Source organism: Stenella coeruleoalba (genome assembly GCF_951394435.1).
Source record: "Stenella coeruleoalba genome assembly, chromosome: 14".
NCBI classification, from domain to species: Eukaryota; Metazoa; Chordata; class Mammalia; order Artiodactyla; family Delphinidae; genus Stenella; species Stenella coeruleoalba.
The window spans coordinates 81,998,760-82,012,845 of NC_137160.1; the positions used below are offsets into that span (position 1 = coordinate 81,998,760).

Genomic DNA, 14,086 nt, shown 5'->3' on the forward strand with positions numbered 1-14,086 from the left:
AAATTGCCCTCCTGAAAGATTGTATCAGTTCCATACACAGAATAGAAGAGTGTCTGTTTTTTCCCCCATCTTTACCCTTTGCCCACATTGAGTATTATTTTTAAAGCTCTTTACCCATCTCATAGAAAAAAGTCTTGTTCTGATGGCTTTTCTTTGATTACCAGTGGGCTCCCCTTCACTGCTTTGCTGTTCACTCCCACTGGAATGGGAATTTTGCTCTAATTTCCACATGTATCACATTATTTATAGTTAATTTGTTGGGTGTCTCTCTGTCTCATTAGAAGGTAATTGACATAGACCTTATACAGTGTACCTTTTTTTTTTAACATCTTTATTGGGGTATAATTGCTTTACAATGGTGTGTTAGTTTCTGCTTTATAACAAAGTGAATCAGTTATACATATACATATGTTCCCATATCTCTTCCCTCTTGCGTCTCCCTCCCTCCCACCCTCCCTATCCCACCCCTCTATACAGTGTATCTTAATGCCTTACCCAAGGTTCCTTTGGTTGCAGGTAGAGAACCATCTCACACTATCTAATTAAGGAAATTTATTAAGGATACAAGAGTGTTGGAAAGCTGCCAACAGCAAAGCCATTCTCTCTCTCTCTCTCTCTCCATGTCTCCTTCATCTTTCTCATTCTGCCAATCAGCTCTCTCATGCTCATGGTTCCACCTCAGTTCGGTTCCAAACACTCACAGAAATTAATTGGCTCTTTCCAAATTCCAATCCCAAATTCATGACTGGCTCACCTAGGGTCTGGAGTCTGCCCAGGGCCAGTCATGCCGCAGATGCTGTGGTTCTCCTCAAGGCATTCTCCTCTCCTACTCACGTACCTGGCCAGCTGTTCCAGCAGGTTCTATCCTGGTGCAAACCATCCCTGTGCTGTGGCTTTGTCCAGAGCTGCCCTGCCACCCGCTGAGTGGCACCTCAATGGTCTAGTTTTCTCTCTCCCAAGGCCAGGCTAAGACACAGCCTCAAGCCTCAGTCCCACCCCTCCAAGAAGCCCTTTTACAACCACTAATCAAACCCTGGCTCAGGGGAAGCAAGGACTGTCCCCTAGAGAAGAATCTGGGGCAGGTTAACGTTTATCTGCCTCGGCAGGCAATCTGGATGGGCAGGTTACAAATCTATGAGATTATTCTCCTTATGGAGTCAGAATTTGGTAGCATAACTCACAAACTCCTGAGCAGGTGCTATGGACTGGCCACTCCTTAATACCGAAGTGCCAGGAACATCAAGCTTGAGGTCTTCTGTCCCGTACGCCCTTCTGATAATCACTTGCCAGATTTGAATGGCTAGAATTGGGACTTCCCTGGAAGCCCAGTTGTTAAGACTCCATGTTTCCACTGTAGGGGGCCCGGGTTCAATCCCTGGTTAGGGAACTAAGATCCCACAAGCCGAATGGCATGGCCAAAAAACAAACAAAAAAAAGAGAATGGAACGGATAAAAAATGTCATCTATCCATACAGTGGAATATTATTCAGCCATAAAAAGGAATGAAATACTGACACAGGCTACAACATGGATGAACCTCGAAAACATTACGCTAAGTGAGAGAAGCCAGACACCAGACACAAAAGGTCATATGTTGTTTGTTTCCATTCATATGAAATGTCCAGGATAGGCAAATCTATAGAGACAGAAAGTAGATTAGTGGTTACTTTGGGAAGGGGGAGATGGGGAGATGGGAAGGTGATAGTTAAAGGGCAGGTTTGTTTGTTTTTTGCAGTGATGAAAATATTCTAAAATTGACTTGATGAAGGGTGCATAACTCTGTGAATATACTAAGAACCATCGAGTTGTACATTTTAAACGGGTGAATTGTATGGTGAATTCTCTCAATAAAGCTGTTTTTAAAAGTCTCCGGTGCAGAACGAGCGCCCTCTAGGGGCTCTCAGATGTCCAGAGAGAGTCACAGACCACTTTTTTTTTTTTTTTGAGACTTCTGCTAAATTAAAAATCAGAGAAATGCCTAAAGAGGGTAACACAAAGTGCAGAAAATGTTATTTAAATTTTTACTGAAGTATAAAATACATACATAAAAGTGGAAATATCCTCGGTGCATAGCTTGATAGATTTTTGCAAACTGAGCACACCATTCTTGTCACGACTGACTCTCTGGGACTCTCCCTTGGGAACGATGCCAAAAGTCTAAATTTGAGTCCCATCGTATATATGAGGCCACCTTTTTTTTTCTTTTTAGAGTTTATTGCAACTTTGGGAAATTAGTGGTAGACCATATGGTTTTAAAAAACAATATGTGGCTGCACTTAAATTCACATAAAAATAGCATTTTAAAAACCATAATGAAATTTAATCCTTTTACACAGGTTAACAAAATGTATTACAAGAAAAACTAAACATTGGGTTTAACAAAAGCAATATTTTTGAAAGTGGAACAATGGAAATATTTTTTCAAATTTTTTACAAATGGTCACCTCTGGGTCCATTTACCACACTAGGGGATCAAAGTTGTTCAAATACAGCTGTGCTCAACTGAGCCACTTACCTACAGCACAGTAGTACTAGAAATCAATCCTAAGGTCAAGATGTAAGACCATAAGAGACTAGATCCTAAATGTTTTACAGCCTCCTCAGTAAGAGGTGCTTTTCCTTCCCCAAACAGGATGAGGTCACTTCTGAGCGACTCTATGGGACCCCTCTTTTCCTCTCCTTTCTCTCCTTTCTTAATCTCTAGGGTTATGCCATCAAAGGATTTTATAAAAGTAAAAAGTCAATTCCTCAGTTGTACTAGCCACGTTCCAAGTATCCAGTAGGCACTTGTGGCAACTGGCTCTCCTAGGGGACAGCGCAGATACAGAACATTTCCTTTACCATAGAAAGTTCTATTGGACAGTGCTGCTTTCAGGGATGAGCTCTGATCTCTTGTTTTATCCCTTCCTTGCAAGGTTTCCTTTCACTGCCCACAGCTCCCCATCCTTTTTTTTTTTAAAGTTGGTCAAGGAAATGCTCTGTCAGAACCTAACATAATGTCTACCGGGATAAGCCAGGGGAAATTATGGTGTTTGAAAATAGTTCTTAGGCAAAGAAATACAGCTAATAAATCATCCCAAGGAAATATGCACAACCTCACCAGCAATTAAAGAAATGAAAGTTAAAATAACCCTGCCATGCATTACATACTGTCTAGACTAGAAAAATGTGTAAAAATCATGGACTGTGATATTGCCAACACTGTGGGGAAAAATGCACCATTACCTACCACTAGCCATCCTGGCAATTAGTTAAATCCTCCTGAAGAACCATCTGGAACCATGTTACAGAAACTATAAAGCTATTTTCTAATTCCACTTAACGACTACTGACTACTATATATTTAATAGATAGCTGGTATGAGGCACAGTACTTGGTACTTTACAGAGTTTTTAAAAAAATGTACGTGTGTTTTCACAACAATTCTATGAGGGAGGTAGGTAGCCTTACCTTCATTTTAAAAATCTGCAAACTCTTAGGTTCACAAAAGTTAAGGAAGCTACCCAGAGTAAAAGAGCAAAATAAGTGGCTGAGCCAGGATTCAATCTTAGACTTTTTGACCTAGGAAGACCTGCTCAGAACACCACATTGCCTCCCGTTTCAGAGAATTGCCTCCAAGGGAATGGTACAATTAGGGCGGGGAAAGAAATTTACGGAAAAATATACATATTAAAGTAATTATGACACGTATTACAAAGGAAAAATTGGAAAATGCACACAGAAGACAATGTAAGCTGGGCCCGGCACACAGAAGGCTCTCAAAAAAATTTTTTTTAAAAAGCAATTCGGTGAAAAAGATCTTTGGCCCTTTAAAAGTCAGAGGCGGGTAAAACAGAAAGGAGGCGGGTTAAGAACTGACGCGAGAAGCTGCTTGCCTTATTTAAATGAGCGTGCGTAAAGGCTTGCCCTCGTTACTCGCCACGTTCCTCACTCAGTGCGCGTGCGCTGTCTTAACCCTGAGGCGGCTCTCGGCTGCTCCTGCCTATTTAGGTGGGCGGAGACAGTCACGTGAGTTCCGTGGACCTGCCTTCTCCCTCCCAATTAACCAGCCCCGCCCCTCTCTTGCACATGCGCGTACTTCGGCACTAGACCAGGAGGTCGTTGAATGGCTCCAGGAGTTGCGCCTGCGCTGTGGACGCCTCTGCCGGAAGTGGGCGGGATCGTGTTCCAAAGCCGAAAGGGCGGAGGGAGAAAGCGCGGCAAGAGTGGCTGAATGGAAAGCTGAATTTCGGGACCGCCCGAATGCCCTGCTGCACAATTACGGAAACTAGAAATGTAAGGCCAGGATGTGATCACTGGAACTTAATTTTCGATTTTAGAAACGTTTTACAAGACTATTCTTTTTTACATGTGTGTTAAGTAAAGGTTTTAGGTTGAAAGAATTTTCCCTGTTTTCTTTTTCCCCATGACTTTTTTTTTCCCTCTCTCCGCCGCACCGCGGCGCTTGTGGGATCTTAGTTCCCCCACTAGGGATGGAACCTGGGCTCCTGCGGTGGAAGTGCAGAGTCCTAACCACTGGACCACCAGGGAAGTCCCACCATGAATTCTTATATTCTGAAAGACTTCAGGACTCAATAAGGACACATTTGGGTGACTATGTGCCAGGTTGAAAAGAAGTATTATTTAAAAAAAAAAATAAGGCACACCTTCTCGCCCACATAAAAGTAGGTCCTCGTCAGGAAATCATTAGGAAGAGATGTTGAATAAGAGCCAGAAAAGAAACAAGTCTGCATAGAGGTAAGTGTGATTTTGTGACGTAAAAGTTAGAAATGTTTTGGAAGTCCCCTGTGTCAGTTCATCAACTTGATTCCTTGTGGAAAACGTGTTATCTTTGGAGATTCAAAGATGAATATAATTCAGCCCCTGTCCTTGACGAGTTCACACTCAGAAAGGAAGGACGGCAAGGTTCAGGGATACGAATACCCTGGGCAAGGTCCTGGAGGTAAGCATGATAGTGTAGTGACTCCAGACACTGTCTTGACCAAAGTGGAAGGATGGCCTCACACAACATGGGAGATCGTGTTGAACGCCCTATGAACAGAGTGGGGGTAGACTGGGAGTGAGGAGGTCCAGATGCCAGGCTGAGGAAGGTTGGCTCCAAATCCAGTGGCCAGGAACCACTGTGTTTTCTTGAACTTGCTGTGCTGGCAGGGGATGAGGCAGAAGGTGACTTTTTGACCACAGTGATTGGTTGAACAGGGAGAAGTTGGGAAAACTGTCTAAGAAAGTCTCAACCTGGCAGGCAGTAAAACCTCCCCAACTGCCAAGTTATGAATTCTAATTAAGGATGCAAACCATGAAAAGGAAAGGAAAGGTGATTCTTGGGTATCCTTAGGAAGTTGCTCAGACAATTACTGGGCTTTTCTCGTTTGGGTAGCCACCTTCTCTTTAAACTGTTTTCTCCTTGAGACAGAGCATCTTAGAAGAGTCCCAAGCCAAGAATGGACCTGCCCTGAAAGGAATGAACTGTTTCATAGGTACCTCATAAAGAACAGAAAAATAATGAAAATGCAAACAAGGAAACCCTTAAATGGACTCAAAATACACCAGTTAGTACAACCCTCCTCACAGGGGAGTCACACAGGGCCTCATGCTCAGAAGTGCCTTGTGCTTGGCTTAATATTCTGCTGTCACTGTTCTGAAATTCTTAATAACTTTTTATTTTATTTATTAATTTTGACTGCATTGGAGCTTCATTTTTGCGCGCGGGCTCTCTCTAGTTGCAGCAAGCGGGGGCTACTCCGCATTGCGGTTGCACGGGTTTCCCACTGCGGTGGCTTCTCTTGTTGCAGAGCATGGGCTCTAGGCGCACAGGCTTCAGTAGTTGTGGCATGCGGGCTCAGTAGTTGTGGCTTGCGGGCTCTAGAGCTCAGGCTCAGTAGTTGTGGTGCACGGGCTTAGTTGCTCCACGGCATGTTGGGGTCTTCCCGGCCCAGGGCTTGAACCCGTGTCCCCTGCATTGGCAGGCGGATTCTTAACCACTGCACCACCAGAGAAGGCCCTATATTATTTTTTAAACTTAATACTTTAGTTGTTTTCTGCTTAAAAGTAATTCATGCTCAAATGACTATCCCCCAAATCAGGATAGTGGTTACCTTAGGGGAAGGGAGGGAGAAGGTTAGTATCAGGGAAGAGGGGTCTGGGGTTATCTAAGGTGATGGCAATGTCTTCTTTTTGTTGTTGTTGTTGGCAATGTCTTATTCTTGACCTGGGTCTTAGTCACACAGATTCTCTTTATGATTACTATTTAAACTGTACACATACAATTTATGCATTTTTCTGTATACATTATATGTCACCATAAAAAGGTAATATAGTCTCATTGTTGAAAATGTGGAAAGCAAATTTTTTTTTTACTAAAGATGAAGAATGTTGACATATTTCCACCACCCCAGCTCTGTGAGTAGTAGTTTTTCAGGTGAAAGAAAAAAAGACTATTTGTGAATAAATCTTTGTTGAGTTTTGCCTTTTGTTGGAAGAAAAAGAAATTCTGTGAAGTTGCCAGCAGGTGGCGCAATTAAATAAGATTTAGTCTTGCAGGCACAAAAGCAAACCAAACCAAAACCAAAAAGCAGCCAACACTTCCCCTGGTGATTGGAAAACGTTTTGGTGAATTTCCCACTACCTACAATCCTCCTCCAATATCCACCATTATACAAAAGAACCTGGTAAATATGGCTTCATTAGGGAACTGTCAGACCTAATTCTTCAAATGCATCGAAGACACTGGATGTTTTCTCCCTGTTGCTTGACAGAGAGCCTCCAAAATAACAGGGTTGACTGGGACCCAGGATATAGCGCTTTTTGTGTCTGCAACAAATGAGGACAGCAAAGATGTCTAATAATAAATACATTCCTCAAACATTCTTAGATGGCTTTTGTTTTTGTTTGTTTTTTTTTTTGCGGTACGCGGGCCTCTCACTGTTATGGCCTCTCCCGTTGCGGAGCACAGGCTCCGGACGCGCAGGCTCAGCGGCCATGGCTCACAGGCCCAGCCGCTCCGCAGCATGTGGGATCTTCCCGGACCGGGGCATGAACCCGTGTCCCCTGCATCTGCAGGCGGACTGTGAACCACTGCGCCACCAGGGAAGCCCTCTTAGATGGCTTTTGAGACGAATTAGGAAGTGTTCAGTTTCTAAATCTTTATCAAGCACTTCCTTCCACTCACATCTCTTTGATAATGGCCACTGGAGGTTGGGTAAGTTTTCACATAAGAAAAAAAGACGTTTTAATCTGGACACTAAGCCAAAGAAAGAGATCAACGTACTCATCATCCTTCTCATTAAGATACACTTATTTGGGGGACTTCCCTGGTGGTCTAGTGGTTAAGACACCACGCTCCCAATGCAGGGGGCCGGGGTTCAATCCCTGGTCAGGGAACTAGATCCCGCACGCCGCAATTAAGACCCGGTGCAGCCGAATAAATAAATAAATATTTTAAAAAATCAAAGATTTATTTGGGGCAAGGTTGGCCTGAGGACTGGGGACAGGATGGTGGTGGCCATGGGAGATTGGTTACATATGAGGAGGAATGATCAGATAAGTAAATATATTAAGGATGACAGGAGCCAGGTTTCCCACTGCTGGAGAGGGGAATAGTGAATCTGGAAAGGGACAAACTAGAATGAACTCTGTGGACTGGAATTGGATATTGGTGTGAAGTCATGGTTTTCAATATTTATAAATAGAGTTATAAATAAAGGTGTAAATGTGTACATATATACATGCATAATATATAAATATAGACCCTAGATCTGTCCTTAGAGAGAAGAGAATAGTGACATCCCATAGTGATGAACACACACATCTAGTACCCAGAACTTGGTTTCTAGGGAATTTCCTGGTGGTCTAGTGGTCAGGACTCCACGCTTTCACTGCCAAGGGCCTGGGTTCAATCCCTGGTCAGGGAACTAAGATCCTGCATGGCACAGCCAAAAACAAAAAACAAAACAAAACAAACTTGGTGGGACTTCCCCTGGTGGTCCAGCGGTTAAGACTCTGCACTCCCATTGCAGGGGGCCTAGGTTTGATCCCTGGTCAGGGACCTAGATCCCGCATGTCACAACTAAGACCTGGAACAGCCAAATAAATAAATATATTAATTAAAAAATCCAACTTGGTTTCTAAATGCCATTCTCCACTGGAAAGAACCAGGAATGCTTGGAGAAATGGCTGATTTCAGAGTTGGAGCCGGGAAAGTATAAGATGTGCTTGGAACATCTTCTTGTGTCAAAAAGTAAGGAAATGCGGGCTTCCCTGGTGGTGCAGTGGTTAAGAATCCTCCTGCCAGTGCAGGGGACACGGGTTCGAGCCCTTGTCTGGAAAGATCCCACAAGCCGCGGAACAACTAAGCCCGTGCGCCACAACTACTGAGCCTGTGCTCTAGAGCCCGCAAGCCACAACTACTGAGCCTGCGTGCTGCAACTACTGAAGCCCACGTGCCTAGAGCCCATGCTCAGCAACAAGAGAAGCCACCTCAATGAGAAGCCCGCACACCACAATAAAGAGTAGCCCCCTGCTCACCGCAACCTGCGTGGCAACGAAGACCCAACGAAGCCAAAAATAAAATAAATAGAAAATAAATAAATTAGAAAAAAAAAGTAAGGAAATGCTTGAAGAATGTTGGGGATCTATCAAAAAGACAGAAGTCAGCTAAAAGTGAATCTCAGTGGCCAAGTCTGTGACAACTTGAGCATCAAAATAGTTATAGTAATGGATTATAACTCGTTGACTAAGATAAAAAACATGAGTTCATGCTGATATAAATAAATGGAAAGTTTGATGAAGAACAGGGTATTTACGTAGTTAGAGTATCTCCCATAAAATACTTGCAAAGGGAATAAGAGTAACTTGACAGGGGAGAAACCGGGAAAACACTACCTTAAGCAAAGTGAACGTCGTCAGTAGTGGGACACATTGGAATTCTGTGCCACCTGTTGAGCTGCAGTGAGGAGAAAATAGCATCACTTCTGCGGTTGTCCCAGCAAAGATACTAACCTCAGTCTAATCAGAGGACCTATTAGGCAAACCCTAAGTGAGGAAAGTTCTACAAAGTAACTGTCCTGTCCTGTTCAGAAATTTCAAGAGCAGGAAGATGAAGGAAGATTGAGGAACTGTTCCATATGAAAGGAGGCTAAAGAGACATGACAACTACACACGGCAGGTGAGCCTGGATTGGATCCATTTACTATGAAGGACGTTTTTGGCACAATTGGGAAACTTGAATGGGGTCTGAGGATTAGAAGGAGTAATGTATCAGTGTTAATTTCTTGATTTTGATGCTTGTACTTTGGTTGATTAGGAGAATGTTCTTGATTGTGGGAAATGCCCAGTAAAGTACTCAGGAGTGCTGGGGTGAACTGGATGAGCAATCTATGCTGAATGGGTTTGAAAAGTAAGTTATTTGTACTGTACTTGCAACTTTTCTTTAAGTTTGAGATTTTTTGGATAAGTTAAAAAGTATATGTATATAAATCAACACACAGAATGGGAAAAATAGAGACTTCCCTGGTGGCGCAGTGGTTAAGAATCCGCCTGCCAATGCAGGGGACACGGGTTCGATCCCTGGCGCAGGAAGATCCCACATGCTGCGGAGCAACTAAGCCAGTGCGCCACAACTACTGAAGTCCGCGTGCCTAAAGCCTGTGCTCTGCAACAGGAGAAGCCACCGCAGTGAGAAGCCCGCGCACCGCAACGAGGAGGAGTCCCCGCTCGCCGCAACTAGAGAAAGCCCGCGCGCAGCAATGAAGACCCGGTGCAGCCAAAAATAAATAAATAAATACATTTATTTAAAAAAAAAACCCACAGTGAGATACACTTCACACAAAATCACAAGGTTGGCTAAAATGTAAAACAGAGAAAATAACAAGTGTTGACCAGGATGTGGAGAAATTGGAACCCTAGTACTTTGCTGGTGAGGATGTAAAATGCAGCCACTTTGGAAACCAGTTTATTGCTTCCTCAAAATGTTAAAGGTACCATCTGACTAGGCAATTCCACTCCTAAGTGTAATACAAAGTGAAAAGAAAACATGTGTCCACACAAAAACTTGTGCACAAATGTTTGTAGTAGTAGTATTCATAATAATCAAAAAGTGGAAAAAAAATTTTCCATTTACAGTTGAATGGATAAACAAAATGTGTAACTCCAGTCTGAGCCTGAAGGCTTTAGAACCAAGAGAACTGATGGTGTAAATCCCAGTCCCAGGGCAGGAGACTGAAGTCCCAGCTTAACGGGTCAGGCAGAGAGAGAGAATTCTCTCTTCCTCTACCTTTTTGTTCTATTCAGACCCTCAGCTGATTGGACGAGGCCTTCTTATATTGGGGAAGAGAAGCTGCTTTACTCAGTTTACTGATCCAAACAATCGCTTCTGGAAAAACCCTTGCAGACACATCCAGAATAATGTTTAACCAGATACCTGAGCATTCGTGGCTCAGTCAGTTGAGACATAAAGTTAATCATCTTGATAGCTCAATAAAGCTATTATTAAATATATATACATTTTACTGTTCAAAACTGTCAAGGTCGTGAAAAAAACAAGGAAGACCGAGATACTATCACAGACCAGGAGAATATGGAGACATGATACTTAAATGTGGTGTCAGATTGAATCGTGGAACAGAAAAAGGACATCAGTAGAAAGACTGGTTAAACTTGAATAAATTCTGGAGTTTAGTTCATAGTAATATGCCTTTGTTAATTTCTTAGTTTTGATAAAGATGCCATGGTTATGTAAATTGTCAACATTAGGGGAAAATGAGTGAAGGAGAGTAAATGGGAACTCTCTGCACTATCTTTGCCGTTATGTTTGTAAATCTAAAAGTACCCCAGGACTTCCCTGCTGGTCCGGTGGTTAAGACTCTGTGCTCCCAATGCAGGGGGCCCGGGTCCGATCCCTGGTCGGGAAACTAGATCCCACATGCCGCAACTAAGACCCAGCAGAGCCAAATAAGTAAATATTTAAAAAGGAAAAAAGAAAAGACTCTGTGCTTCCACTGCAGGGGGCGCGGGTTTGATCCCTGGTCAGGGAACTAAAATCCCACATGCCGTGCGGCACAGCCAAAAAAAAAAGTATCCCAAAATAAAATGTTTGTTTTTTTAAAACCCAAATATATAAAGTTAGTGCTTTCTGGTGCTTACATATCAGGCACTTTACCTATGTCATCTCATTTAGTCCTCACAACAATCCTACAGAGCAACCCCCAACTTACAGAGAAGGCGAATTATGTACTCAGGGTCACGCATCTGGCAAGTGGCAGGGCTGGGATTTGAACTCAGGTCTGTCTGACTAGTAAATCACACAGCCCCAGCCAGGACTTTACAGTCCCAGGTAGGCCCAGTAATGCAAATAACTGAATAAGGACATAAAGGACATTTTGATACCTGGAGAGTAAATATTAAACAAATAAATTTTTATAGATAATACTGTTTACATTATAAACCTGTGAACAGAAAGATAGGGGTTTAAAATTTCTATCAAACACCTGAACAACATTTCAGGAAAAACATTAAAGGAGGGGTGGTGGTGTGATGAATTGGGAGATTGGGATTGACATATATACACTAATATGTATAAAATGGATAGCTAATAAGAACCTGCTGTATAAAAAAAATTCAAAAAAAAAAAACTGGGTTTAATCTACTGTGTTCAGACTATTAAAACCCTTTTGCCTCTACGTTTTCCGTCTATCAAAACTGCTCTATTGGGGCTTCTCTGGTGGCGCAGTGGTTGAGAGTCTGCCTGCCGATGCAGGGGACACGGGTTCGTGCCCCGGTCCGGGAAGATCCCACATGCCGCGGAGCGGCTGGGCCCATGAGCCATGGCCACTGAGCCTGCATGTCCAGAGCTTGTTCTCCGCAACAGGAGAGGCCACAACAGTGAGAGGCCTGCGTACCGCAAAACAAAAAAAACCAAAAAACTGCTCTATTTAGTGCCACCAATAAATTTTTGTTGCTTTGTTTTCTTCTTTTAAAAATTATTTTAGCAGAAAAAAGAAAATTCCATCAGTTTATATGGTGGACTATTTCTTTTTTTTTTTTTTTTCACTTGCCCCAATATTATTTATTGGAAGAGAAATTCTTTCAATTCCCTTCCTTCCTTCTACCCTCCCACCATATGCTGGACTATTTCTGTTATACTAAATTCACCCAATCTCTTTCAGGGTACACAAATGATCATATAACTTTAATCAGTATATATACATTATTTGGAGATCTACTTTTTTACTTAAACATGCTTTAATGTACCTGTTTAAAGGTATCCATTTAGTTCCCATAATAATTTTTAACAGCCATATAGTATTACATGAAATAGACAGGTTATAGCTTTTTTTTTTTTTCCTGTTTTTTAATTTTTTGGCTGCACCTCGTACCGTGCGGTACCATCTTAGTTCTCCAACCAGGGATTGAACCTGGGCCACCGCAGTGAAAGCACTCAGTCCTAACCACTGGACCGCCAGGGAATTCCCAAGACAGACTGCAGCTTACTTAACTGTTTTCCTCTTGTGGGGCACTTGGGATGCTTCCAGTGTGTGGCTGATCTGAAAAATGCTGCTATAACCATCTTTGCACAAATTGCTTGTTACAGTCTTGGGGACTATTTTTTTTTGTGGGAGGGACTATTTTGAGCAAGGGCGTTTGTGGGAAGCAGACGAAGGAAAAGTCCCTGGAATTTTCACTTCTCCCTGGGCAGCTGCTCTTATTTTAGAATAGGCTCTTGGCATCCTGCAGTGCATAAGTAACACAGCTACCAGTAGCTGGATGAGCTGGGGAAAGTTCTTTCACCTCTCTGTACCTTGGACTCTTGCTATTTCAAGTGTGGTCCTTGAACCAGTAGTATTGGCTGGGAGCTTGTAGAATTACAGAATCTCGGATCCTTCCTAGAACCTACTGAATCACAATATGCATTTTAACAAGATCTCCAGGAGGTGGTTTAAAGCACACTGAAAGCTGGAGAAACCATGCCTTAGAGTACTTACCTGTCGAATAGGGATAATAAAGGTCCTTCCTCATAAGGTCGTCGTGCATTATACATATACATAGTGCATTAACACATATACATAAAGTGCATAGAAGAACGCCAAGCACATAGTAGGTGCTATGTGTTCCTTTATTTTTTGGCCACGCCACGAGGCTCGTGGGATCTTAGTTCCCAGACCAGGGATTGAACCCTAGCCCTGGGCAGTGAAAGCACCAAGTCCTAACTACTGGACCACCAGGGAATTCCCGTTTGCTACTTTTATGACTCTCCCCAGCTGACTGAGCAAATTCTACAGCTGGTAGGTCCCTAAGTAGAGTGCCTTAAAATAAGCAAATAGGAGAGATTTCCCCCTGGTGGTGTAGGGAGGGGGTGGGGGAGGAATCTTGCAATGCACATTCTCACCATTCTCACGTATCACAGTCAAAATCCCTAAGAAGAGGCACATCCAGCCCCAGGAAGCTGATGAGTGAGTCTGAAAGCTCTTTGGGCAGAAACCAGGACAGGGTGGCAGCCAGGTAAGATCTGATACTTCTGGCACCTAAGCAGCTGCACTGATGGGGGTGGCCAGCCTGTGCCATCTACAGAAAGGCTTGTGAATAATGCACGTAAAGTCCTGACCCCACAGAGAACAGTCCCTAAGATTTGCAACCTGACCGCTGGCCAGCTTGCAGAGAAGGTACATCTGCCTAGCTCTCCCTGGGGGGCAAGGCCAGCCTCTTCAGCCCAGGATCGAGCAGCTGCAAGCATAGGTAAAGGGGGATCGTCGTCCGAAATCCTCTGCTTGGTGACATTTAATTCATCCTTCAAGGCCCTGGATTTCCTTTTCTTTTTTTGCTGTACGGGGGCCTCTCACTGTTGTGGCCTCTCCTGTTGCGGAGCACAGGCTCTGGACGTGCAGGCTCAGCGGCCATGGCTCACAGGCCCAGCCGCTCTGTGGCATGTGGGATCTTCCCGGACCGGGGCACGAACCCGTGTCCCCTGCATTGGCAGGCGGACTCAACCACTGCGCCACCAGGGAAGCCCTGGATTTCCTTTTTGATTCTACTAACCCCAATTAAATAAACTATTTTCTGTTTTTTCACCAAGTGAGTGATTTATCTGGTTTTG

At 43.4% G+C, this 14,086-nt stretch overlaps 1 protein-coding gene across 1 annotated transcript in view; it reads left to right on the plus strand.

The window, feature by feature from the left end:
- The first annotated feature begins 4,065 nt into the window (after window positions 1–4,065).
- TMEM120B (transmembrane protein 120B) overlaps window positions 4,066–14,086 on the plus strand; it is a 58,700-nt gene continuing 48,679 nt past the window's right edge. The window contains exon 1 of the mRNA XM_079943600.1: window positions 4,066–4,275. Within this exon, the coding sequence (XP_079799726.1) occupies window positions 4,243–4,275 (33 nt within the window). The 5' untranslated portion in view covers window positions 4,066–4,242. The remainder of the gene's footprint in view (window positions 4,276–14,086) is intronic.